Here is a 24,909-nt window from a genome sequence, read left to right on the forward strand (position 1 = left end):
ATATGAAGTTTTTTTTTTTTTTTTTTTTTTTTTTTTTTTTTTTTTTTTAATGGCAAAAGCCGTTTGATTCTCCGACCAATCCAGGAAGCATAAACAGTCTTTTAAAAAAAAATTACTAGTACCACAACTGAACTAACTGTTCCTCAGAGACAGTTTAGTGCCTAGCACGTCACAGTTATTAAGCTGTAACGTACTAATACTATATTTCCTCCTCTCCTGGTAACTCAATATAAGAAAATTAAAAACATTATAGCAACTGAAAATACTAATCAACAAGGAAGACTTGGTCAAAAATTAAACAAAATTAAATTTTTAATGTAAAACTGGAATCTCGGAATTATTGGAATGGTTCATCGTGATTTGGATATTACTAACTCTAGTCCAATATGAAGAGTAGTTATTTTGGTGAAATGCATTCGTTTGAAAATGTTTGACTTTATAGAAAAACACTAAGTAAGTTATATATTTTTTTCAAATCTATTGTTTTTAATTAGTTGTATTAATTAAGTGAGACGTTTAAGGGGAGATAAAATAATAATTTAGAAAGATGTTATTACAGTCAAACCTCTCTATAATTGTCATTCGTTATAACAATATTTCATTATCACGGCCTGATTTTCTCCAGAATCGATTTTTCATATTATACTTTACTTCTCTATAACATCATTCTACCTATAATAGCAGTGACATTCATTATAACGGTACCCTCTTTATAAAATTATTTTTCTATAACGGCCATACTCAAATATTATGTAATATTTTATAAGAAATATATTATGTGTAAATATAAAACGTTAAAATATTTATGTTATTCATCATAATATCATGCACATAGTAAATATGAGCGCAATAGAATACGACAAGCAATTAACACTCTTGTAGAAGCATGGAATGATGTTAAGACCTCTACCATTCTCAATTGTTGGAGAATACTGGAATTCTACCTACAAATGACAACCCCAATGTCAATAGTGAAAATTTAGAACTTTTTGAGGGTGTTGGGAGTGTGCCATTGTCACGCCCCGAACCATGGCCTGGGAGTAACACGGCACTCGGGCCTTGCTTGCATGTGTCCGAGCGAACCTCATGGCTTGCTTGTCAACATGGGCATCAAAACAACATAATCTATATGATGCAATTTAAATGAATCAAGAAAATGTAATTTGCGGAATAAAGTCTTGAAATTTTCTCATAGCATGAAATATCATGAAAACATAATAGTCTGCAAACATGAAAGCACAACTGAACATGATATAGTTGGCTAAGAAGCCCATGATTTTCGTGAAATAACTTGTAAATAACTTGTAATCATGATTTCATGAAATAACTTGTAAACATGGTTTCATGAAATATCTTGTAATATGGTTTCATGAGATAACTTGTCATAGTTTTGCAAACATGTTCTTGATTCATGAGTAATAACAATAGTTCATAATTATATATATATATATATATAATTGACTTGAAAACATGCTTGTAACTCGCTACATAAAATCATAAAGTTTCATATAAACATAATGAGAATACATGAGGAAGAATTCATGATTCATGGATTAAGCTAGGGTTCCTAATAACCGTAATGGAAGATTAGGAATACAATAACGAATATAGATACAAAATTCATGTACATAAATACGGGCTACCAATATGTTGGGTTTAATGCCCTAGGGTTTGAACTTCATGGATATCAAGAAACGGAGCATGGGGAAGAACGTAGAGATTCCCACATGTGGATGGAAGTTCTACATACCTTAATTGCTCCAAAACTTGAATTAAAGACTTGAGCTTTGAAGAAGATTTCCAAAATCTTGAATTCTTGAACCTTGAGATGGGTTTTCTTGAAAACCCTAGTTTAGGAATGATAATTTCTTGTTTAGATTACAAGGATAGGTATTAGAATTGATTTGGAATAATTAGAGTAGGCTTACCTTGGTGTTCTTGATGATGCAAGAGGGTAGGAAGTCGTTCTAGGGCTTGAAGGAATGAAAAATAATGATTTGAACTGATATGGACGAATATATACTGCTCTGGAAAAATTCATTTTTCGGCCCAGTTAAATACTGGCCGTATTTTGAAATACGGGCCGTATTTTGAAATACGGTCCGTATTTTGACATATGGACTGCACTGCGTCTCTTTAGTAAAATGGTCATAACTCTTTGCAAAGATGTCCGTTTGACGCCCATAATATACTGTTGGAAAGGTATTTCAAAACTCTACAACTTTCATGAAGGAAGTTTTCCCAAATTCCAAATACATTTTGAAATACGGGCCATATTTTGAAATATGGTCCGTATTTAACCATTTGACATCAAATTGCCAAATTCCAGAATGCTCAGAAATCCTTAGTTTCAGTTTACGATTTGAAATACGGACCGTATTGTGAAATACGGTCCGTATTTAACCATATGACATTCAACTACCAGTTTACGATTTGATTTACGGCCCGTAAACTGAAATACGGTCACTGTTCATGGGCGTAAACCACCATCTTACAGCTGAAGAGGAAATTTTCAATTCCCACATTCTTTATCTGATTTTCTAAGTCTAGGATCATGGTCAAAGCTTAGGTTAAAGGTACGGGGTGTTACAGCCATCACTTATATTCTAAATCCCATCTCATAACACCAATCAAGCAAAGGATACTACCACTTATATGGAGTTTGACACAACACTTGCAATCCTTGAAACTTACACTGATGAAGAGATTATTGCACAAGTGATTGGAGTGGAAGAACGAGAGACATCGAAGGATGCAGAAGGTGACAACGATAGCGTTGATGAGGAGCCTCAACCTATTGCTACTTGGGGTGAGATAGAAGAGTCAGCTGTTAAGATCTTAGACAGTGTTCAAGGGAAAGCTATTGAATTCCTTTGCTGAAAGTTTGGACAAAATTTTTCGTCAATTTAAGCGTTATATTATCACTAAGAGACTTGAATTTACGAAACAACCTACAACTAGTTATGAATTCATTAGTCTTTTCAATTTTTAATTAATGAGATATGAAAATCAATTGAGATTTTAAAATTAACAAGTAAATTGTTTTCGTTTATAACATATAATTGTTTGCGTACTTTTGTTTATAACAGCTAAATGAGATCTAAACATCAAATGCCAGTATACAAACATAACAACACCTCACTATAGCATCCATGAAATTTCCGGACAAACGCTGCCATTATAGAGAGGTTTGACTGTATATATCTTTCTTAAAGAGCGTAGGCAATTTGCAGGATTGCCCTTCTATGCGGGTGGTCCTTAATTTTTGCCCCTCAAATTGGTGGTCTTTAACTTTTGTCCTTCGCTAAAAAACCCCTTGGTCTCGGGTTCGAACCCCACTCAGTCAATTTTTTTTTAAAAAAATCACAAGATAGAGGTTGAACTCGCAAGGCAGAGTTTTGCCCTTAAGGCAGAATTTTGCAAAATTCTGCCGTGCGAATCTAAACATCTGCCTTTCAATTTATTTTTTTACTGAGTTGGGGTTCAAACTCATAACCTCGGGGTATTAGGCGAAGGACAAAACTTAAAGACCACCAATTTGAAGGGTAAAATTAAAGACCACCCCAAATGAAGGACAATCCGCGCAAAAAAATGTAAAATAAAACCTTAAAATCATACATATAATAACATAATATGGAGCAGAGTGAGTACGCCTAATTACAAGTGAAAAGATAGATTATTAAGGAGTTGTTCAACTTAAACTAATTTGAAAAATCTCTAAATTTAGCAACTGTCATGGTCAGCATTATTGGTGAGTTTCTGGATACTGCAAAATTCAAAACAACTCAAACTTTGTGGATTGCACGTAGGACTTAATTGGCCCCATTCCATGTATTTCAATTTTCAAACAACTAATCATATAACTGCTCCCAAAGTTCCTTTTATAATATAGGTACTACCTTCTTTATTATAAAAAAATGTACGTCAGAAAAAAAAAATTGAAGAGACGTAATTTGAAACAAATATAAATTAATAATAGAAGAGATTTGAAGAACAGAGATGAGAGAACCATAGTAATGTCTAGTTTTATACGAACTATGAGTATTCACAACAGAAATGGTAGAAATGGACAGACTTGTATATTCAACCTATAGCAGATTTAGAAATTAAAATCCGTAAATTTTATTTTTAATATACTTATCTTTATTTCTTTTCACACTATAAGGTTCGATTTAAAATGCACATGAAGCTCGATTTGTAGACCGTCCACTGATTCGAAGTTGTAAAGCATTATTAGTTTGTTAAGAAGAATACAAAATACCTGTGTGTCCTGTGATTCCCTCTTTAATTTGTAGGCCACGCCATTGCCTATTTTGTCAACTATTTCACACAATACAGACAAGATTTTACACCCTTGTTTTCCTTGTTTAATTTCTTTTGTTCAATTTCTACTACTCTATTATATACATCTAACTAACCTGAAGGTGAAAAACATTGCACAATCCAAGAGCGAATTCCCTTAAAGTGGAGATTATATATATATGATTCTTCTATTCTTTACAAAAGAATGAAGTACAACAATCTGAAGTTGTTTATCATGTCAAGTATCACATATTATTATTATTATTATTTTGCCGAGTAAATATATACAATTAAGAAAGACATGTTTCGAAAGCATTCTCCCCTGAATTTGAAATTGTGAAATTAATATAAGTTAAAATAAACACAAATATTGGAACAACGGAAAAATTTGAAAATGAAAGCGATCCGAATTGTGATCTTTTGATCACTGAATTATTTTCGTGAGGATTAGAATTCTAATAACAGAACTACTGAAATCCACACAACTAAGAGAGTATGATTTGGTAGATGGACAACATGCATCACGTTTAATTAAATAGACAAATATATACTACATGAGATAAGAACCAAAACGGTGCTTATCTAAGTGCTTTAAATACTTTTGGGGTGGAATTTTGATAGCCTTCTCACAACTGTTCTTGATGTGGACATGACCATTGCAGCAAAATAAATTGAGGGAAAATGATGGTTCTAATTAGGTTATGCTCTGTCCCTTATAAAATATGTACCAACACTAACCTATATTGTACTACTAACATCAACTAATATGCTCTATAATCCACTTGATGAATTGGTCACAGCTGGGACCACCAGCCTTATTGACAACTACAAAAACCACAGATTGTCTTATAAACACAACGTCGGAATCAGCAACACAATTGTCATCATAATTGCAAATGAGTATTTCGCCAGGCATTGTTATCCGAAATTTATGTGACCGTGACATATCTTAATTGCAATTGCTCACAAATTGGATAAGATTTAGATTGATTATTGTAGATATAGAACACACTAAATAAAATCTTGGGATACTATGTACGTTAAACAGGTAACATCACATGACGCTGTTGAAATTATTCATAAAGATCAAGAACCATACTGGAAAAATGTGCCAAAACACAAGTGTTACATACTTGGAAGAACAATTCAAGATGTAAAAAACAAGAGCCAATTTACTTTCCATAGGGCAACGAAGAGATGCAATTTTTTATTTATATATAAAATATAGCAATACATTTCAAAAAAAAAAAAAATGTCCATATAGAAATAAGTTAGAAGTTAGAACATGAAGCGAGACCTTTTTATTTGGTATGCCTTCTTTTAGTGCTGTTACCAGGACAACAAGGATCTCTACTTTGGATTACTTTTAACATTTAATCCTCTAACAGCACACAATTAGCTAAATACAGAGATGTTTTCTCTTTATTCTCAGCATTACTTATGTTTTGTTCAAAGATTCAAAGAATTGTAACATAGGAAAGACAAGATTTAGATCTAAAACACGTCATTATTCTACTACTTTAATATGTCTAATAAAGAAGAGATAGGCTCTTCTTCTTGGTTACTCTTTGCATCAACCGACCAATTATGAATTGACAAGAGAGCAAATGATGAATGCTTTTGCAAATTCCTTATATTGAAAAAAATATAGGAAAAGGAAGACATTTGTGAATTATAGCATTGTGCAATTGAGACCATGAAGAAAAAAAGGCTCCTAAAGGCTAAAGAGTGTGTGCCTCTGGGTCCAATATGTTGGCTAACTTTATTCAAAGTCACATCTTGCTAAAGCCAAATACTCATTTCAATCATTGTCTGTAAACTTAATCATGTATGGATACAGACTACAGTGTGTACTTATTAATCTAATCTTGTAGATTAAGGCTCCATATGTACATTTAATTAATCTGCAAGAAGTTAGTATGATTGCATGGACAGGAACTGCAAATAAAACACAAGCATGCAGCCCTTTGTCCTCAACATAATATACAAATCGCCTGCATCCACTCTTTAGTCCCTCTCTTCATGATATTATCACTTGGGTATTTCTTTATTGATCTTTGTCACTTAGGTACTTATTATTAAGATTTTCTCACGTCAAATCAAATTGCTTTTTCAACTTTTCGAAATTTTCACTTATAGCATCATGGTAGTAGATCCGTTGTAGACTAAAATACAGTAACCTGATAAGGCAATAAAAAAAGTTAAGACTAGCTACGTCCAATCAATATAACAATGCTAAAAGCACAAAAGAAATCAAGAGAGCATATCAATTACTGAATAGTGTTGATCCCTAGTTGCTATTGGGACAATGCATTTACAATCAAAGAAGATATATTATGCCACTTAAGATAAATGACTAGTATATATGCCTCTTAGAAAGTAACCTCAGACGAGGTTAGCCGTCAAAAAGTTATCATCCATTATCAGCTTAGCATTCCCTTCCATTGGATCATGGCTTTTTGAGCATAATTCTGCATTATAAAATCCTACTCATACCTTGCTAACCAAAAAGCTAAGTGAACACATAGAGAAGGGCATATATTACCTTAATTACCACTTCACAAATTTTATGCAATTCAACTATCTACCTAAATAGAGAACTTATATAGCGGCCAATTTGACTCCTCCCAAGAACAGAATTTTAATGTTGAGTTGTATTCAAACCTTAAAGAGAAATACTCACGCTGTCTGCACAGACGTATGAAGTTTTGAGGGGTATCCCCTTTACGCAACTTATTCAAGATAGAATATCCATACGATCAAAAATTTAATTTCATTTTGTTTGATGTCTTAATTGGACACTGCATCTTATCGAATTTGATTACAATCCTGCAGTTTCCACACTGCCCCCCCCCATTTCTATATTCAAAGAAAAGCCATTTCTTAATACGTATACGTCCATAGTCGGCAATATTTTCCGCAACTTGAATTCCTGCACAACCAAGACTATTAGTACATCCAGTTCTCGTTTTCTTGATCTAGAGCGTGTGGCTAGCCGTTTTAAGTGTTTTTCGTCTACTATAGGAAATGCTTGATCCGGAGAGCGTGGCTTGCAGTTGGAGTGTTTTCCTAAAGCGTCTACTATAGGAAATGCGCATCAAGAAATTGAGGTCGAGGAGGAAAATCTTTGAAGTTTCTCAAATTGCATAAACAGTCAAATATAAGCTCTACAGTAACTTTGGTTTTCATAAACAGTCAAAAGGCTCTGATCAGCCAGACATGATGAGTAGAAAAATGCTAGAGCTTCATACCAGTATTAACCTTTGATATTTCAGCCTGACCTTGATTATTGGAAACTAAACGCATGCATCGCCACGTTAATCCGCCCAAAACAAAAAGAATTATCCAATAACATCACGAAACCCCAGGGACACCCCAGTCCGAACCTACACTTAGGATGCCTTTGGTGCCTTGTCTGCCAGGACAAGCTCTGGAGGTGTTTCACCAACAACACCCAACATAGAGTCATATTCCTCATCCTTACGAGCTAATTTCTTCCGCAGCACCTTCTCAAATTCAGTCTGATCCAACTCTTTTGCATTTTCAGCTGCATGAGCTTGCGCTAAATTGGAATAGTTTGTGGCTGACCCTGAGATGAACGCTATCTCTTCTTCTGTGAGCTTCCTCAAGAACCTCGCTGGATTTCCTCCCCAGACCTGTGATTTTTGGTGTCATAATTACACGTGTTAGCAACTTGAATTTCACAGCAAAAAAGTTTTCTACATTTATCATGACAGCCCGAGAAAGCAAGACAGAACTTGGAAAGGATTTTGCCCTAAGAATTCCCGTGTATCAGTCCCCATCCTAACCCATCTCTGCCTAATCGTCAACAGTCACATGCACAGTTTCACAAGTGGATAATCGAGAAGTTAAACGACTTACTAAAGATTGACATGGAAACTAGCATCAGTATGTACAAATAATTACTTTTTCACCAATTGGTAAAAACCCATGTAGGAACCCGTATACGCATGCAAAATACCCGATAATGGCAAAAGGAATGACTTAAAGTCTGCCACGAACCTCTCCGAATGGAATCTTTGTGTTCTGCCTTACAAGGGCACCAGCAGCAACCATGGCATTTTTCTCTATAACCGCCCCATCAAGCACGGTTGCACCCATACCAATAAATGCCTCGTCTTCAACGGTACATCCATGTAACACAGCGCTATGACCTTTATATTTGATAATCAAAAGTCAACCATTAAGCTTACTCAAAATAATGGCAGGTGTATATTATGCTCTAAATTGCCAGATATTTCTCACCTACAGTAACATTTTTGCCAATTATCGTAGGCAAAACCTTTCCACTGATATTTGATTTAGCTACATGAATTAGAGAATTGTCCTGGACATTGGTTCCGGCTCCAATGCTGACACTGTTCACATCACCTGCACGGGATTTCATGTTGAGCAAGAACAAGAAAAAATAAATATCCAGGGCACTCTGCACACACGAAAAAAAAAAAGAGAAAAAAGCAAAAACACCATGCAATCATAGTTGATTGAAGCCCGAACTTCTTAACTTTTTTCATATTCCAATACTACAGATTTATTGGGTTCGGAATAGTTTAAATTAATTGAGTCTTGTATCTTCTATAAAGCTCAATATTATTGTTCACAATTGGTGTTTGGGAACACCTACAACAACAACAACATACCCAGTGAAATCCCACAATCCTTACCCCCTGCCTTGGGAGGTAGAGAGGTTGTTCCGGTAGACCTTCGGCACAATCCATTGTAACTAAATTAGACTAAAGTCCATTAGATTACCTATAATGTGCATAAAAGATTGTACACGCAAACCTACTAGCCCTTGTCTTACAAATAAGAACCACTGGATGACATACACATCAGAACTACAAGGTTCTGTAAGACATGTGACCTTATAATGCTGTATTTCAAGAAATTAGCAATATCTACTGTCCTTGTCTTACAGATAAGTACCAGTGCAAGATATATTTCAAACTCTATCAGTTCTGAGAAACACGTAACCGCATAATGCTGTATTTCAAGAATTAAGAAATCTCTAATTTGCTGAACTAACTAACCTTCAACAAACAGCAAAAGGGCAGCCCGGTGCACTAAAGCTCCCGCTATGCGCGGGGTCCGGGGAAGGGCCGGACCACAAGGGTCTTTTGTACGCAGCCTTACCTTGCATTTCTGCAAGAAGCTGTTTCCACGGCTCGAACCCCTGACCTCCTGGTCACATGGCAGCAACTTTACCAGTAACGCCAAGGCTCCCCTTCAACCTTCAACAAACAGCGTTTTATAAATAAGTATTTGGTATAAGACGTAGTGTTGGTTCAACTACAAAGTTTGAGGATCCATAATGCAATTGTCTTCTAAGTGTCTACCCATTAACATAATTCAAGAAAAGGCAAAGCTTTTATGAGACAAGAAGGAATGCTTTTCTCACCCCCTCCTCGAATGTTTCCAGGAAAATTTCACAACGGATGAAAAATGTATTCTTCAAAATGACTCAGTATAACGGCAGCATAATTCAACGACTAAGTCTACCAGAAGATCTTTTCAAGCGCTGACACTACCATCATATGCAGAAGCGCAACTTACCTCGTATAACACACCCATACCAAATAGAAGCACTACGGCCAATGTGAACATCACCAGTTATAGAGGCACTTGGTGCCACAAATGCGTCTTTAGCAACAACTGGTACTTTGTCAAACAGGTTCATCAAAGTTCTATGCCTCGACACTGGAATAAAAAGGAGGTAGAGAATGAAAATTGTTAAATGATGAAGGCATGCTGCATATTGTAGATAGCACATCAACAACCAAAATGTTTAGACATGAAATAACAAATATGTGGTACGACCTAGAGGGGAAAAGCATATAATAACAGAACAAAGGAAAGAGAAACAGAATAGGACGTAATTCTAGAAGTATAGCCAAACATACAACAACAACATTAGCACTGTAATCCCACAAGTGGGGCCTAAGAAGGTAGAGTGTAGGCAGACCTAACCCCTACCTTGGGAGGAGTGGCTATTTCCAGTAGACCATCGACTCAAGGCAAGCAACTGAATAGCCAAACATGGAGAACAGAAATGAAAACCTCAGATGGTGAGATTGCTTGATTGTGAGCAAATATGAGAGTAAATAAGATTATCACAATTGACAATGGCAAAATGCTCGCCAAAGATTCCAAGCCATCAGCTTCATACCTATGGGCGAAAATATCTATAGACAAGATAAACTCTTATCACAATTGGCCCTACTTATGTTAGTCACAAACTTTTACTCGTACATATGTAGAACTGGGTGAGATCCGAAGTTTTAATCTTGCTCTTAAGATTATTGTTAGCCATATTAACTTCGACTACAGCCCAACTAATTCATTAGACAGTGAATTACAGCCCACAAGCACAGGTGTCAAATAATCCTGTCTACCACGGCTGTGCAATAGGCTCATACTGAGTGTTATAGCGAGAATTCACCCCTATATGATCTCCACGTTGGTATCCTACGCCGCAACCACTAAACCATCTCCTTAAGAATGATAACCAGTACTCCCTACGTTCACTTTTACTTGTCCACTATACTAAAAATACATTTTCATGTCACTTTTAGCATATCATGAGAAAAACATACTTTTTCATGTTTTACCCTTATTAGCATTAATTACTTATTCCCCAAATCATTTCTCAAGACCTAAGACTAAACATCAATTAATATGGGTATTGTGGTAAAATACCCATATCAATTATTGTTTCTTAAAGGATGTGCAAAGTCCAAACTGGACAACTAAAAGTGGACAGAGGGAGTAAAATGCATTGGAAACTACAGTTTCAAAGTTAGAGAATTGGATGTCTGTTTAGAATGGAAGAAAATATATAACACAAACACAATGTGTTATCATACTTTATGTATCAATATAAAAACCATTCTTTTTTGAAAAAAATTACTTAACAGAAGCCAACTGTTATCAGGAGGAAATTACCTCCTTAAATAAGAGCTAATCAGATACTAATAGCTTTATTATGCACTGAAAAAAAAAAAAAAAAAAACAATACCAAAGTTGAGTATTTCATCAAACATTGCAAAAGCACTTTCACCGCGCTATCTATAAGAGGCTGAGCTAATCAAATTAATGCGCAGACAACACACGCAGCTAAAAGGAAGTGGCACAAATAATTTATAACAATTCAAAGTGTATTCAAATAATCAAATACATAAGCCCTAGTTGTCAGCACATTTAAACCTCGTCATAGAAATGAAGGGAAAGACATACGGTGTTCATGGAAGTAATAGTTGCCCTGGAGGCGGCAGCCCAATCGATCAAGGGCTTGTCCTGTCTCACGGATCCAGAATCCCACGCTGTAGATTGCTTTCCCCACCGAACCCATCTTTCTCCAATTTACTGATTACAACAGCCCTCAATTGTATTTCCCTTCTTTCTGTGGAAATGAGTGTTGGGTTTAGCTCACAAATGAGCAGTAAAGGGTGAAAATTGAACTGAGTTTAACTCGCCTCTCTCTTCTTTCTTTTTCTTTTTCTATCCAGTTTTTATGAAATAAATTACTTACTAGTAGTTATTATTTCCAATGCTAAATTATTGCAATGAAAAGGAATTATTGAAAACTTAAATGTCATTGGCTTTGTGATTTATTCATTTGCCTGTAACATAATAGTCTTGACTACTTTCATTCCAATTAGAATTTTAGTTGACATCATCGTAAGAAAATTAATTTATACTTCCACATATTTGTTCACGTTAACTATGTTTGGAAATGATAATAAATTTCAGAAAAGATAATAATCATTCTAAAGCACAAGCTTCATAGTCTTTTATCACTGATATTGTGTTTGTAAAGCTTATCAATTGCCGCTACTATACATGTACAATTTGCCATTATTAATTGTCTACATCTAAAACTTATTGGTTCGATTAACTTGAATTTCCGTCACATAAAAATCATTTAAAGAAAAAAACGCTTCTCGTTAGAGATAGAGGGATCTCATTCATTTCTTATTTCACTACATTCTTGACTGTACCATTTAGCTAATTTGTGTAGGAAAAATTGTAAGCGCTCTAGGAAGCCAAAGAAATGATTTTCTATGGTTTAAAATGGAGCTCCCAAAGAGTTTAAACTTTCAGTATTTATTTATTAGTTCTTTGACCCACAAAAAAAAAAAAGAATTGATGCTAAATTCTCACTGTTAGTGAAGACATTTTATTTTAGTTTTATTGTATTTTTGTGAGGTAAGAGTATAATTTCATGCGTCTGGATAGTTTGTAAATGTTTCTTTTTCTCATTTTCATCTCCCATTCTGTGATAAAAGAAATATAAATTTGTTAAAACTCTGACAACTTGCAAAATTCACTTTTTAATTCCAATTAACTACAATTCTGTATGAATATCGAAATAAAAACAACCACCTGGATATAATTCATAATTCAAGTGAGAAGTCTTTAAATCGAGCCATGGTACTTTCTTTGCCGAAAACATTTCCATGCTTATTCTCGATGGCGATTAGTCTTCTTTCCAGGGTTAGACTACTCCAACGTTCCTTGTTAAATGAAAAAGGACGGGTCGGGTATAATTTAGGATGGGATGGATCAGTTTATTTTGGACTGGGTATTAAATGAATGGGCTAGTGCAATAAAACATGGACTGGTCTAAAAATTGGGATCAAAATATGGGCTGGTAAAAAATGTTTATGAGTTGATTGGGCTACTACATTTAAATAAAAGACCAATTTAAATTACTTAATATAAAATGTGCAATTACTAATACTCGGATAATAAATTATATGCCGTTATAATAGCAGTGCAATAATATTTGAAATTCAACAGTAAGTTAATCAAGTTGCTATCATTCTATTTTGAAGAAGCCTTACAGCATAGCTTCTTTGTTATGTAGATCATTAGTTTTGCAAATTTTCATGTGATTATATATCTCATAGAAAGCAGAACAGTTTTTTCTCATCGTTGAGTTAGTATCCCATAGATTCCATGATATCATGAGCAACTCACGCACTGCTTTAAGATTTTGGGGTGGATATTAATTAAGACCGAGCAGAAGAACAACAAAATCCAATCCAATCAAAACAAGATAGCTAACACGTCAATATATTGTATGCTTTATTAGACGTTGGGTAAGCATTCTTTCTACACTACCACTGCACATTACCCGTGGTTTTTTCCTCACAACATTTCTGAATTCATGAAAATTAAAAGTTCTACCTATATTTGAAAATATCTGAAAACACCACATTAAACTAAAGTACGCATATGAAGTTCGGAGAGCCATCTTCAACAAGTCAACCGGCTTCTCTACTTTCAGTCCTGAAAACAGCATGTCATCACCGAGATCACTGCCTCAAACTTTCCACAATGTAAGAAGCATACAGGTCCCTGCAATGACAACCAAGGAGATGAAATTTTTTAGTTAGCCTTTCTGGTAACACAAAAAGCAAACTGTCCCAGAACATGAGAGAACTCAAAAGCACTGACATGGAATACTGGATGGCTTCAACAGCTGCTTCAGCAGGAAGAAAGTCCTCAACAGCAACTGACTTGTTCTCATTCTTTTTATCTGTTGATAGAGAGTCAAGGATGTATAGAAAGAAAAGTAGAACCTAGTAAAGGTTGTCAAACCTTACGACACGTGGACATTGTTTTACTCAAATATATTCTAGACGTTTAAAGAATTTTGAGAATCCATTGGGGATGCATATGAAGCCAGAATCTCCCGCATCCAGCAGGCTCAGAGACCTGCCAGGATGAATATGCAATTTATTTCTCTATTTAACCAATTACACACCCAAATGCGAGGATACAGTCTTCAAAAAAGCGACGAATTTCAGCAAGACGATGAGGAGGAAGCTCCTTGATGTCTTTGTAGTGGCGAAACTCAGGATCATCAGCACACACTGCTATTATCTTGTCATCTTTCTCACCCTGTAACAGAGTACTAACATCAATCAATTATTCCACATTTTGCTAAAGGACTAGCATTACGCTACAGTTATTGTAATGCAGTCACATAAAAGGGAAATATAACTGTGGTGCCACTGTGTCACACACCACCAAGGTATTTGGTCCCGTCTATTAAAAATTTAACTCCTGTTTCACTGTTTCCTCTCTTAGCTTTACTATCAACTGTGCTGATGAGAAGTTAACAATGATATTTTACAGACTCAATTATTATTGAGCTCTTAAGGTTAAAAGAGGTACACACCAAAATTTAGGAAACAAAAAAAATAGACATTAACTGTTGAAAACATTATAAAAAACGTTCTTTTTGCAGCATTTTTCACCATGTCCTAAGTGTTTACGTTTACTGAAAAACCTTACCTGATCAATCATAGGCATCAAACTGTGGTGCCACTGTGTCACACACCACCAAGGTATTTGGTCCCGTCTATTAAAAATTTAACTCCTGTTTCACTGTTTCCTCTCTTAGCTTTACTATCAACTGTGCTGATGAGAAGTTAACAATGATATTTTACAGACTCAATTATTATTGAGCTCTTAAGGTTAAAAGAGGTACACACCAAAATTTAGGAAACAAAAAAAATAGACATTAACTGTTGAAAACATTATAAAAAACGTTCTTTTTGCAGCATTTTTCACCATGTCCTAAGTGTTTACGTTTACTGAAAAACCTTACCTGATCAATCATAGGCATCAAACCAATTGCACGAGCACGAAGAAAGGTGCTAGGTAGCACAGGTTCCTATACAACATACATGATGGATGTAAGAGTACGCAGGATTAAGCTTACACTGAGACAAGTAATGCAAGATTGGGCCTAAAGGAAGATGTGTGTAAAAGGAGGCTCACCTGCATCAGTACCAGGACATCCATTGGATCACTGTCTTCACAAAGGGTTCTGGGGATGAAACCGTAGTTGTGTGGATAAACAACTGATGAGTACAGAATTCGGTCAACCTTTTCGACACAAGTGCAGCAATTCAGTCGAATGATTATCAAAGTCTTAATAAGTCCACAATGTTAACAACTTTGCAGCAAGAACTGCATAGTTCATGTAACATGAACTAAGAGTAAATTGATTTAGCGCGTCATGCAAAAAGCAGATAAGATGAGCAAAGAAGATACCACACCATTCTTTCCAGATATGAAATGAAGCTATTCGGTTTAGAATGAATATAGATGTGCATTTATTGAGTCCTAAAGATATCATTTCCGAATCACATCTTATAGAATAGATAGCAAACAATAAAATCTTACGGAAACAAGCCTATTGCCGCATTAAATTTTTAGTACAACACAAGTTTCATTATTCTATTGTACTACTCAATGGCAATCAAACAATGATTACAAATTATTCCTGCACTACAAAGTCATTAATAGTGTCATGCATGGATGCATTGCAAATCCCAATAACAAAAAGAGGACAAAGGAAATGATCTTAATACAAGTTTCACATTGTAAAAGACATTCTTCTAGCCCATGGAATGGGGATATTATAAAAAGAAAAATAGAAATCACCGTCAAATACAAAGAGACACATTTTTCCTGCCTAAAGAGAAATAAAGATCACTAGTCAGGATAGCACCTTTATAAGGCCACTTGCTTTGTCAAGCTCATACTTCACTTTGCTGCCTTTGCCTATTTCAACCACCTGCAACATAAGTCTAAGATTTTAGTTTGCTTGAAACTTAACACCATCTGTGAGGTACTTGGGACTATCCTGACAGCTATTGGGTAGATAAAATGGGCATGCAAGCCCCTGTGAGAGTAGGTAGGAATTAAGATGATATCATTTGAATTCTTTTCCTGTATGTAACAACTGTCAACCTTTGTTATATTTTTCCAGTAGAGAATGGAAGCTAATTCAAAGATCACAAATGACTAAATACTCAAAAAGATATGTCAGTACCCATACATTGAAACACCTTACCACATTCGATAAACGTCAGCACTTAATAAAGGATTGGAAAGAATGAAAATTCCTATGCACCACATAAGCAAAAAATTCACAAGTACAGCCAGATAACAAGGTTCCGGTTGTTGGAGCAATATTCAGAAAAGAATTAGTGGCATAACCACTTACGCAGTTGAAGGTTGTGGGTGCACCTGGCCCTGCATGTGCAGAACATCAAGCATAAGTAGAAAAAGACACCAAGTCCCACACTATGCAATGTATAACAAGAACTAGACACTGAAATGGATACACGTGATATACTGATGTGTTGATTAAAAACTGAATAGCTTTTCTACTTCTTTTCTTTCGTTTCTCTTGTTACAAGTCAAATTGAATAGTTATTAGTTACCAATCTCTAAGTCATGCCAAGGATGAGCAGCAACAGATCTGTGTGACATGGAGGAGAGAATTCTTTCATTGAGCGCAACACGAGGGGTTCCTGAGTTTCTTCCAAACCCATGTCCACTATTTTCAGCCATAGTAAACTTAACAAGAGAAAAGGAAAGCCAAGAATTAGCATATATATAGTCTCCAAAAAATTCAATGTAATAATGTAATAGTAACAATTACAATCAGATAATCACAGGACATAAATTTCCAGACCATGGTTACTAGCAATACAATTCACATGAACAAATTAACTTTTCACTAGCAAACAAGCATGTTCTTTTCTCCTGTAAGATTAAAAGAAACCTAATAATCGGTTCGGTATGGTACAGTTCGGTCGGTTAAATCAGTTTTACTAGTGTATTAAATGCCACTTTCCTTAAATGTATTGTATGCGTATAACCCCCAAAAAAATGCAAGAAGAGAAGAAGATGAAGCAATTGATATATGGAGTGTAGATTGAAAAAGGTGTAAGATTAAACAAAAAAAAGGTTCATATAAAAAATTAAAATTTATATACTTGTAGATTAAAGCAATCAAACAGGAAAAAAATCGACCCAGAAACAAAAGTCTTAAAAAGAAAAAAGTCAGAAACTGAAATTAAATCGTACCCAAAAAGCAAGTCTAGTAAAAATGGATTAAAACAATGAAATGGAAGAAGGGAAAATAATGAATTAACTTACAGAAAGAGAATGGGTGAATGAGAAGCACAAGCTTTTCGATTGACGGTGATAGCACTAGCCACTACACTCAGCTGCTCACTATTTTCTTCTTTAGTTAGCGGCAATATATATATATATAGAGCTTTTGTGGTGCGTCTTACTTATGCCATTTTTCCTTTCTAGCAAAAGTCAACATGCGTCGTCAGATCGTCAATTTGCATTCATCCAACGGTTGATATGGTTTCATAGCGCTGAACCGTATATTTTATTTCCTTCTTGGGAAATGGATTTTTTATTAGTAGTACTAGTAGTAAAAGCAAAGGAACGGTTTCACAGGAAAGCCAATCAGTGAGCGCCACGCAATTTCTACACTGATGTAACGGTTGTGGCACTCCAGGGTTTGCTATCAAAAAGAATATTCCAAAATTTTCTTGGATTGAGAAATGGAAAAGTGAAGTTAATGCAAATATCTACGTTTAAGTTTTGGAAGGAAATAACATAAATGCATTACCTTTTTCCATCAAACTCATTCCTTATTTTAATTTATTTATTCAGATTTTGAACATCCAGTATAATCTACCTCAATCTAAATCTTTTTATCGACTTAAATAAATATGATCATTAATTCAAGTATTTCCTTTTTGTTAATCATAAGATGGATTTAAACAAAATCTTCTCATCAACATAGATACTTAAATAAAGAAGGATCTATGACAATTAATGTTCTTTCCTTAACATGCCTAATATTTGGGTTCTACAGTTTGGTGGAGGGTGTTCAACAATAAAAATAACCCAACCGAACCGAAAAGACTAATATAACCGATATATGTTTGCTTGATTGCAGGTTTAATATTGAGTTGGGAAAAATCGACTTAATCGACATATTAATATATTTATTTTTATAGATAACGTAGAAGTTTATGTAGTTTTTGCTTTAATTAAAATTTAATCTAAACAAATTCGCTGTTCTTGCATGTGATGTACTCCCTCCGTTTATGTGATTTTTTTAGCTTATGCACACCCCTCGAGAAAGTACTTACTCATAGAAAATTAAAAGTGTTTTTATTAACTTACCCCTAATTAAATGTCTTGCATACATAACAAAGTACAACTCGACACATTCACAAAGGGAATGGAACACGTGGCCGTTGAAGGTGAAACGTCACTTAGTCGCTTTATTTGATCGGGATAAGGATCCCCGGATTAGCTCGGAGCGGACTGTCCGAGGAAGTTGTCTCGGGTCATTAAAGAAAGGTTAACGTTGTGTGGCCGATCCAGATTCGAAGCGAACGCTACGATTTAGAATTAAAGCAACATTTATTGTCTATTATTACTCCCTCTGTCCCAATTAATGTGACACTTTTTGTTTCCCGAGATTCAAACTGTACCAATTTTGACCAATATTTTAAGGTGTATTTTTTCACCAAATTGATATGAGAAAAGTTGCAAATTATAGTACTTTTCATGTAGTTTTCTAATATATAAATATTAATCTTAAAATATTAAGTTAATCTAATCCAATTGAGCTTTAAAGTTTAGTCAAATTGACTCTCGAAAAGCGAAAAGTGACATATAAATTGAGAAGGAGGGAGTAGAATTTAACCACAATTGCTGATGTATCAGTACTATAAAAGGAGACTAAAGGTCCCTAAAAAAAGGATCAGCCAATAACAGCTACTTACATACATTCACACTATTCAATCTTTCGCAATTAAACTTACTTTATCATTCTTTTGTACCGATTTAACATTAATTTTGCAAGGCCAATGCATACAATAGTTCCACTGGAGAAAACCTATCAAAGAATTCTCTCCCAGGATTAACAAAGCCCAGGCTTATTTAATTCATTATTGCCTATAATTCTTTATTGATTTATTCATTTGATTTCTCTAGTCATTATTAGCACTTTTATTCATTTTTTATAACAAATCAAATCATATATCCTTTAGACCACAAACAAATTTAATTGTACTCTTTTTTAAGGTAAACATGCCTAGAGAAAGAAAAACTACTTAATGATTCTTCATTAGTAATTATGACTATAAGGGTAACTTTGGAAGAATAAGATCAATTTTTTCTTGAAATTCTAAAGCATCACTTATTTTGAAACAAAGTGAAAAATCTAAAACACCATTTATTTGGAAATGGAGAGAGTAATATTTAATATGATTATTATTGAGAACTCATTTCTGTGTAATTAAATGCATTGATTTTAAATACTTGAATTTCTTTGTTCTTTCATTGTCATAGTATTAAGCTCATATAACCCCCCTCCCCCCACCCTCTCCTTTTTTTTTTAATCAAAAATTCTTAAAAGTAAATGAAGCATATCTTTATTTAGGTTTAACATTGAGTGTTGTGTTCTATACTGAACTTTCTTGGGAGTATTTTGTTTATTCTTTGAATTATTAAATGTTGTTTAAGCTTGACAGTACAATATTAAGTTTTTTGTTAGATTAATTAAAAATGAATAATTATCATGTATTAAGAAGAAACTTTCTCACATAAAGATATTTCAATTGATCATAAGTTGTCAATTTGTGCACTTCTTCCTGAACATATATTGACTTATGGAAAGTTCATCCATAACTCTATTATGTCGAATGATTGAATTTGTATTTTTTGTGTCAAGACAAAAAGTTGAAGAATAATCGCCAAAATTGAACAGACTGAAAAACCAAAATTTTGTTAGTTCGGTGTTTTTTATAATGAAATTCGAACCATGAAAGGTATGTAGCGTTCTTTGTTTCATATACCGTATTGTTCTTTAAAAATAAAATTCTCTCATCAAGTCTCAATACTTTTTAAGTACTATTGTAGTTGTTCTGAATTCTTTAATTGCATTCAGAGCTTACAGGAGGCCTCATAAGGCTCATCTTAAATGATGAAATTTGTAGTCATCCCACATGTTTTTGGATGGAACCTATAAAAATTATTAGGTCTATTATTCAAGTTTGTATCCAGTAGGTGATTTGTCGTATTCTTCATTTAAATAACAAATATAGAGGTAAAGTATAATAACTTAGAAATGAAAACGACGAACATTATTTTACTTTCTTAGAAACAGATGCCCTAGTGCTAATATTAAAATTTTTAATACGTTGTACTTTTTGTTAGGATTGCCTGATTCGTAGAAAGTAGAAATAATAGCTGTTGCACTTTCTGACAAGCTTAAGACAATGCACACAGTCAGCACAACAAGAGACTAAAAATAAAGTGAGTCGACCATCACTTTGTTATTGATTTTTTTTTTTTTTACCATCACTATATAATTGATTTTGATATGTAATGAATTCCAGATATCACATAAAGGACCAAATGTATACAAGTCTTGCATCAATCACATAAACACAAGATTATCTTTACAATCTGCCATAGTTGCCAAGAATGTCTGTTATCCTATTATGGATGCAGAGTTTTGATAAAAGGGGAAGACTTGTAGCACCAAAAGTTGAGCCTTCACTCAATCAGTTCAGATGTAGTCTTGAATTATAAAAACTGCTGGCGGTTGCTCAAATTTTTCCTGTATATACTCATAAATTTGGCTACAAATTCTGTAACCATAAATATGAATCAATAAGAATCCAGGTGAAGAAAACTGATGGCACTTAAAAGTCATATATATATTATATACACATAGCATATAGCTTGGATATATAGCACAAGGCTGTAGACACAAATTTGAGTTAGATGAATACTGCCCTTTAACGAATTACCTTCTAATTTTAACAAAGCAGTCGTTCCAACAGGGAGCCTTTTCTCCTGCAGATCGTCTTATCGTTACTCTGATGAACTTTTCTCAAACAAGTATCTTAATTTAGAAGGATAGAACTTACATAATAAGCATGCCAATAATAAATTTCCCTTCTTATACCAGCATCAGCCCTCTTAAGGAATTCCTCAACTAGTTTCTGCATTGCATTGAACATAATCATCTCATGATCTTCCTTTTAAGTATTAGTACCTCTTTAACCATCTTCATTAAAGTATATGTACTTTACCAGGAGAATAAGTTTTGGATGCACAAACTCCACCAAAAGTTTTTGGAACTTTCCCCGAACCGAAAATAACCTGATTAAATCATACATCTTACTGTTAACTTTGATATTTCTTTAATTAGAAGAATAACTTTTCTATTTAGAATTTTTAATACCTTGTTTGGTTGGGATCTGCGAGAATTTCTGCTGCAAGTTCTATTACTACTTCTTCCCATCCTATTGAAATTGGTTGGTCTTCAGCAAAGGGATAGCTGCATAAAGTATGTGGATCAGTAATCAATAACTAGCAATGGCATTATCTGTAAGTAGTATAGTCTTACTTGTGCGCGTTGCAGGCTTCAAGAGCCATAATTGCTCTCCGCAGATTTTGCTTTGATTTGGCGGCTATCTTAGCGGCGAAGCCCATTGATAGTTCAAAATCCTCCTTTCTTGCTATCTGAATAAGAACCTCCATGATCTAAGCAATGAAAAAGCTAAAGTTAGAAGGATATATGATGGCCAAAATGACATGTTACATTTATAGTTAATGTTCATGCAAATTATATTAGATTGTACTATTTTTACACTTACTTCATGAGTTATAGGAGCTGAAACTTCAACAACTTTGCTGCGACTTTTAACTGAGTCAAGTATGGCCACATCATCTTCACAGCAGAGAATGAGTTTGCAAGCATCTGAATAGCAGTCCATTATCCATTTTATTAAGTGCTGCATGTTCTCCTCGGCTTTGTCCACATTATAAAGAACTATTACTGTAAGCAGCAATTTGTATTTCTTAATTAGATATAAGACTAAAGTTATACAAATACTAAAATATATTTGGCATTGATATATATGATCACCTTTGTAATCAGCCTTCTTATTTACTCTGCTGACTTCAGGGGTCAGTGGATACTCTGAAGTTATTTGCTTAACTAAAGCCATGAGTGCATATCTAGCGTTAGGCTCCAACTGAAGGTTGAGCTCGATATGGTGAGGACTTGAGCTTACTGGTACTACAACTTGCACTGGCCTTGTTTCCTATCAGCAAATCACGGAAAAGGTTGGTAGTAGTTATGCAATTATAATGACATTCTACAAGCATGGATTCAAATTAAACTGCCTTTACAACTCAATGCTGCCAATTTACCAAATAATGCGTGCTAATTAACAATTTCTTGTCTACAAAAATCAACCACCAAACAGATGAATCTAGATTCAATTGAAAATCATGAGCTTATAGCCGATTTTATCCTTTATAGTATTTTGTTTAATGTAAAACTGTAGCAATTGTGCCAATTAGCTTACAATTTGATCAAGGGAATGGTGCTTCTGTCGAAGCACACCAAAAGGTTTTTTTGTTTGATTGGAAAATGGAAGGTGAGAAATATTACAGACTTAGAGCCCTGATTTCCATGATCAAGAGAGACTTGCATAAATGAATAAATATCAGAAACTAAATCAAGCCTAAGGTACCTTAATTTGGAAGTATCTCAAATCATGGGATATCTGCAAAACGGGAAAACAAAGAAAAAAAATGTAATTTTTCTACTGATGAAGCATAAAAATTGTAGCATATCTCTGCCTCTTCTAAGTCTCGGTTTACTTACATTGCAGATAGCATTTCCATATATTTCACGCAAAAGAGCCATCGTGAGCGCTCTCCTCCCAGAACCAGGAGGACCCTTGAATAAGATCTGTGGAAGGATTTCATTTGAAGAAACCTGAAAGAGAAGTCATTAGAAAACCAAAGAAACTTGTGATAGCAGAAAAATGTAATAACAAAATATCCTTTGATTCATCAGAAAAAAGGAGTTTAGATCATATTTACCAGGTCTTTAAGCAGTAAAGCTTCTTGTTTGTGGCAAGTGAATCCTTCTAGTGAAGCAGGTTGATGCTTATCAGCCCAGAAGGGTCTCAGGCTTTCAACTATAGATGATTTGGCAATAACTAAAGCTTCATCGATCGGTCGCCCTCTTTCCGGAGATTCTCTTCTTGAGGTTCTACAAGGTCCCTTCTTGATACAAGAAAACCATGCTTCTGATTGCTTCTTTTGCCTGTTCGCAGTGAACTTTTTCATGCTTGCTGTTGTCCTTCCACTAGCATCACTCAAATTACCGCTTTGCCTACTTATGAAAGTGCTGGCGCTTATAGTTGTTTGACACATAGTATTACTAGATAAATTCCCTTTTCCACTTTGATTGAAATTGGCCGGTGTCTTCACAGATTCAACATTTCTATCAATCAGCACCTGAGACTTTTTATCGACTTTCCTTTCAGTAATCTTCTGCATGTTCAAGGCTGCATAGTCCCGAGAAAAGAAAATATCACCAGGTGAAATGGTTTCTGTGCTTTCAAACATATTATTAGCACCAGTAGTGCTTCCAGAAATTTTTGCTTCGGCAATCATTTCATTAAGTTCACCTCCTGTAGGTCCATATTTATTCGGAGCTTCCCTCTCTTTTCGAGACAAGCTCCTTGGTGTCTTATCTGCTTTCCTTCGCTCCTTGGAAGCATCAAACTTGTGTTGTCTGTCAGGTCTAGGTGCAGAAGCATACCTGCGACTATAATTTGATTTCTCCCCTAGTCTACTATGAACATTATAATTACCTTGTGATAGATTTTGCTTCCTATTTGAATCATCAAAAAGACCATCCTTATCCAATTGATGATCCTCTCCCGCATATTTATATGGAGAAATGTGTTTACCGTACTCAGATTTTGAAAAAGGACTAACATTTCTACGAGAATATGAATGATCAGGCCTACGTGAAAATGTGCTAACACTTCTTGGTAAAGCCTTTTCAGGAGAATGAAGTTCACCATCATCGATATCTCTGCCAGGCTTATAAGGAGACTTAGTAGTTCTCCTTCGAGCAGGTCCGTTAGTCCTCCGGCTTAAATTAAAAGAATTATTGTTCTTTGATTTCTCCAATGCTAAATATGGCTCTTCCAATTCAGGTTCTTCAGAATCCATGTTTCTTTCGTTCTTTGCATTTGCTTCCCGGTGTGGACTCTTCTCCAACGTCCAGTCTGTCTCCGTATCTGATGGCTCGTAACCACTTCTTCTCTGCCTCATGGTCGATGAGATATTTAGTTGTAGAGCTCTGTTATACCTTGAAGCTCTCTCCATTTAGTAGGAGTTTTCTCCCTTAGCTATGATTTGAACACTCGAAATTCAAACAATTTGTTGGTCTAAAAGGAAAAAGATAATCATAGGTGGGAATTAGCATCCAACATATTCATGAAGACAGCAAGATACATAGAATGGTGACAAGAATTATATTAAACCAATTACTGTAACTTTTTTGTGAAAAGCACAAGGAAAACAACAGCTATGATGCCGGAGATGTAATTAAAAATAAAAAAATAAAAATGTGCTCTCTTTACTGGCTTAATTTTTTTTAGACAAAGTGGTTACATAGTTTTTAACATGGTATTAAAATAGACAGATTTCATGAGTTCAAGTCCTGCCGTACTTTAAGGGCATATTGAAGATATAATTAAGAAAATAAAAAAGTGGTCTCTATAATAGTTTAAGCTTCTTGGATAAAATGATCACCATAATTCAACATATGATTTCACATTGAGTGGAATGGGAATATTCTGACGTGGGTACAAACTGGGTGAAGAGAACAAGGCCAGACAACAAAGGTTGGAAAAA

General features: G+C 34.7%; 3 protein-coding genes across 4 annotated transcripts; all 3 read right to left on the reverse strand.

Moving 5' to 3' along the window:
• Positions 1-7,426: 7,426 nt before the first annotated feature.
• LOC132622778 (gamma carbonic anhydrase 1, mitochondrial-like) lies at positions 7,427-11,848 on the reverse strand. The gene is made up of 5 exons (XM_060337442.1): positions 11,557-11,848; positions 9,877-10,020; positions 8,569-8,694; positions 8,326-8,477; positions 7,427-7,958 (listed from the first exon to the last, which is right to left on the reverse strand). The coding sequence occupies exons 1-5, from the start codon at positions 11,669-11,671 to the stop codon at positions 7,695-7,697; spliced, it is 801 nt and encodes a 266-aa protein (XP_060193425.1). The 5' UTR covers positions 11,672-11,848; the 3' UTR covers positions 7,427-7,694.
• Positions 11,849-13,386: 1,538 nt separating this feature from the next.
• LOC132622558 (soluble inorganic pyrophosphatase 4-like) lies at positions 13,387-17,447 on the reverse strand. 2 transcript variants are annotated; one of them, XM_060337172.1, is made up of 9 exons: positions 17,290-17,447; positions 16,569-16,704; positions 16,349-16,377; positions 15,851-15,916; positions 15,115-15,222; positions 14,942-15,007; positions 14,109-14,229; positions 13,783-13,864; positions 13,387-13,683 (listed from the first exon to the last, which is right to left on the reverse strand). In XM_060337172.1, the coding sequence occupies exons 2-9, from the start codon at positions 16,696-16,698 to the stop codon at positions 13,641-13,643; spliced, it is 645 nt and encodes a 214-aa protein (XP_060193155.1). In that variant the 5' UTR covers positions 16,699-16,704; positions 17,290-17,447; the 3' UTR covers positions 13,387-13,640. The 2 variants fall into 2 exon arrangements, with proteins under 2 accessions (XP_060193155.1, XP_060193156.1); XM_060337173.1 differs by lacking the exon at positions 17,290-17,447 and adding an exon at positions 17,218-17,269.
• Positions 17,448-20,399: 2,952 nt separating this feature from the next.
• Positions 20,400-24,378, reverse strand: LOC132624658 (uncharacterized). The gene is made up of 10 exons (XM_060339401.1): positions 23,077-24,378; positions 22,856-22,969; positions 22,109-22,286; positions 21,837-22,018; positions 21,587-21,723; positions 21,422-21,517; positions 21,270-21,339; positions 21,105-21,179; positions 20,985-21,030; positions 20,400-20,822 (listed from the first exon to the last, which is right to left on the reverse strand). Exons 1-10 carry the CDS (start codon positions 24,376-24,378, stop codon positions 20,758-20,760), a joined length of 2,265 nt encoding a protein of 754 aa, XP_060195384.1. The 3' UTR covers positions 20,400-20,757.
• Positions 24,379-24,909: the final 531 nt, after the last annotated feature.

The sequence above is a fragment of the Lycium barbarum genome, chromosome 12, assembly GCF_019175385.1.
Source record: "Lycium barbarum isolate Lr01 chromosome 12, ASM1917538v2, whole genome shotgun sequence".
Classification (NCBI taxonomy): domain Eukaryota; kingdom Viridiplantae; phylum Streptophyta; class Magnoliopsida; order Solanales; family Solanaceae; genus Lycium; species Lycium barbarum.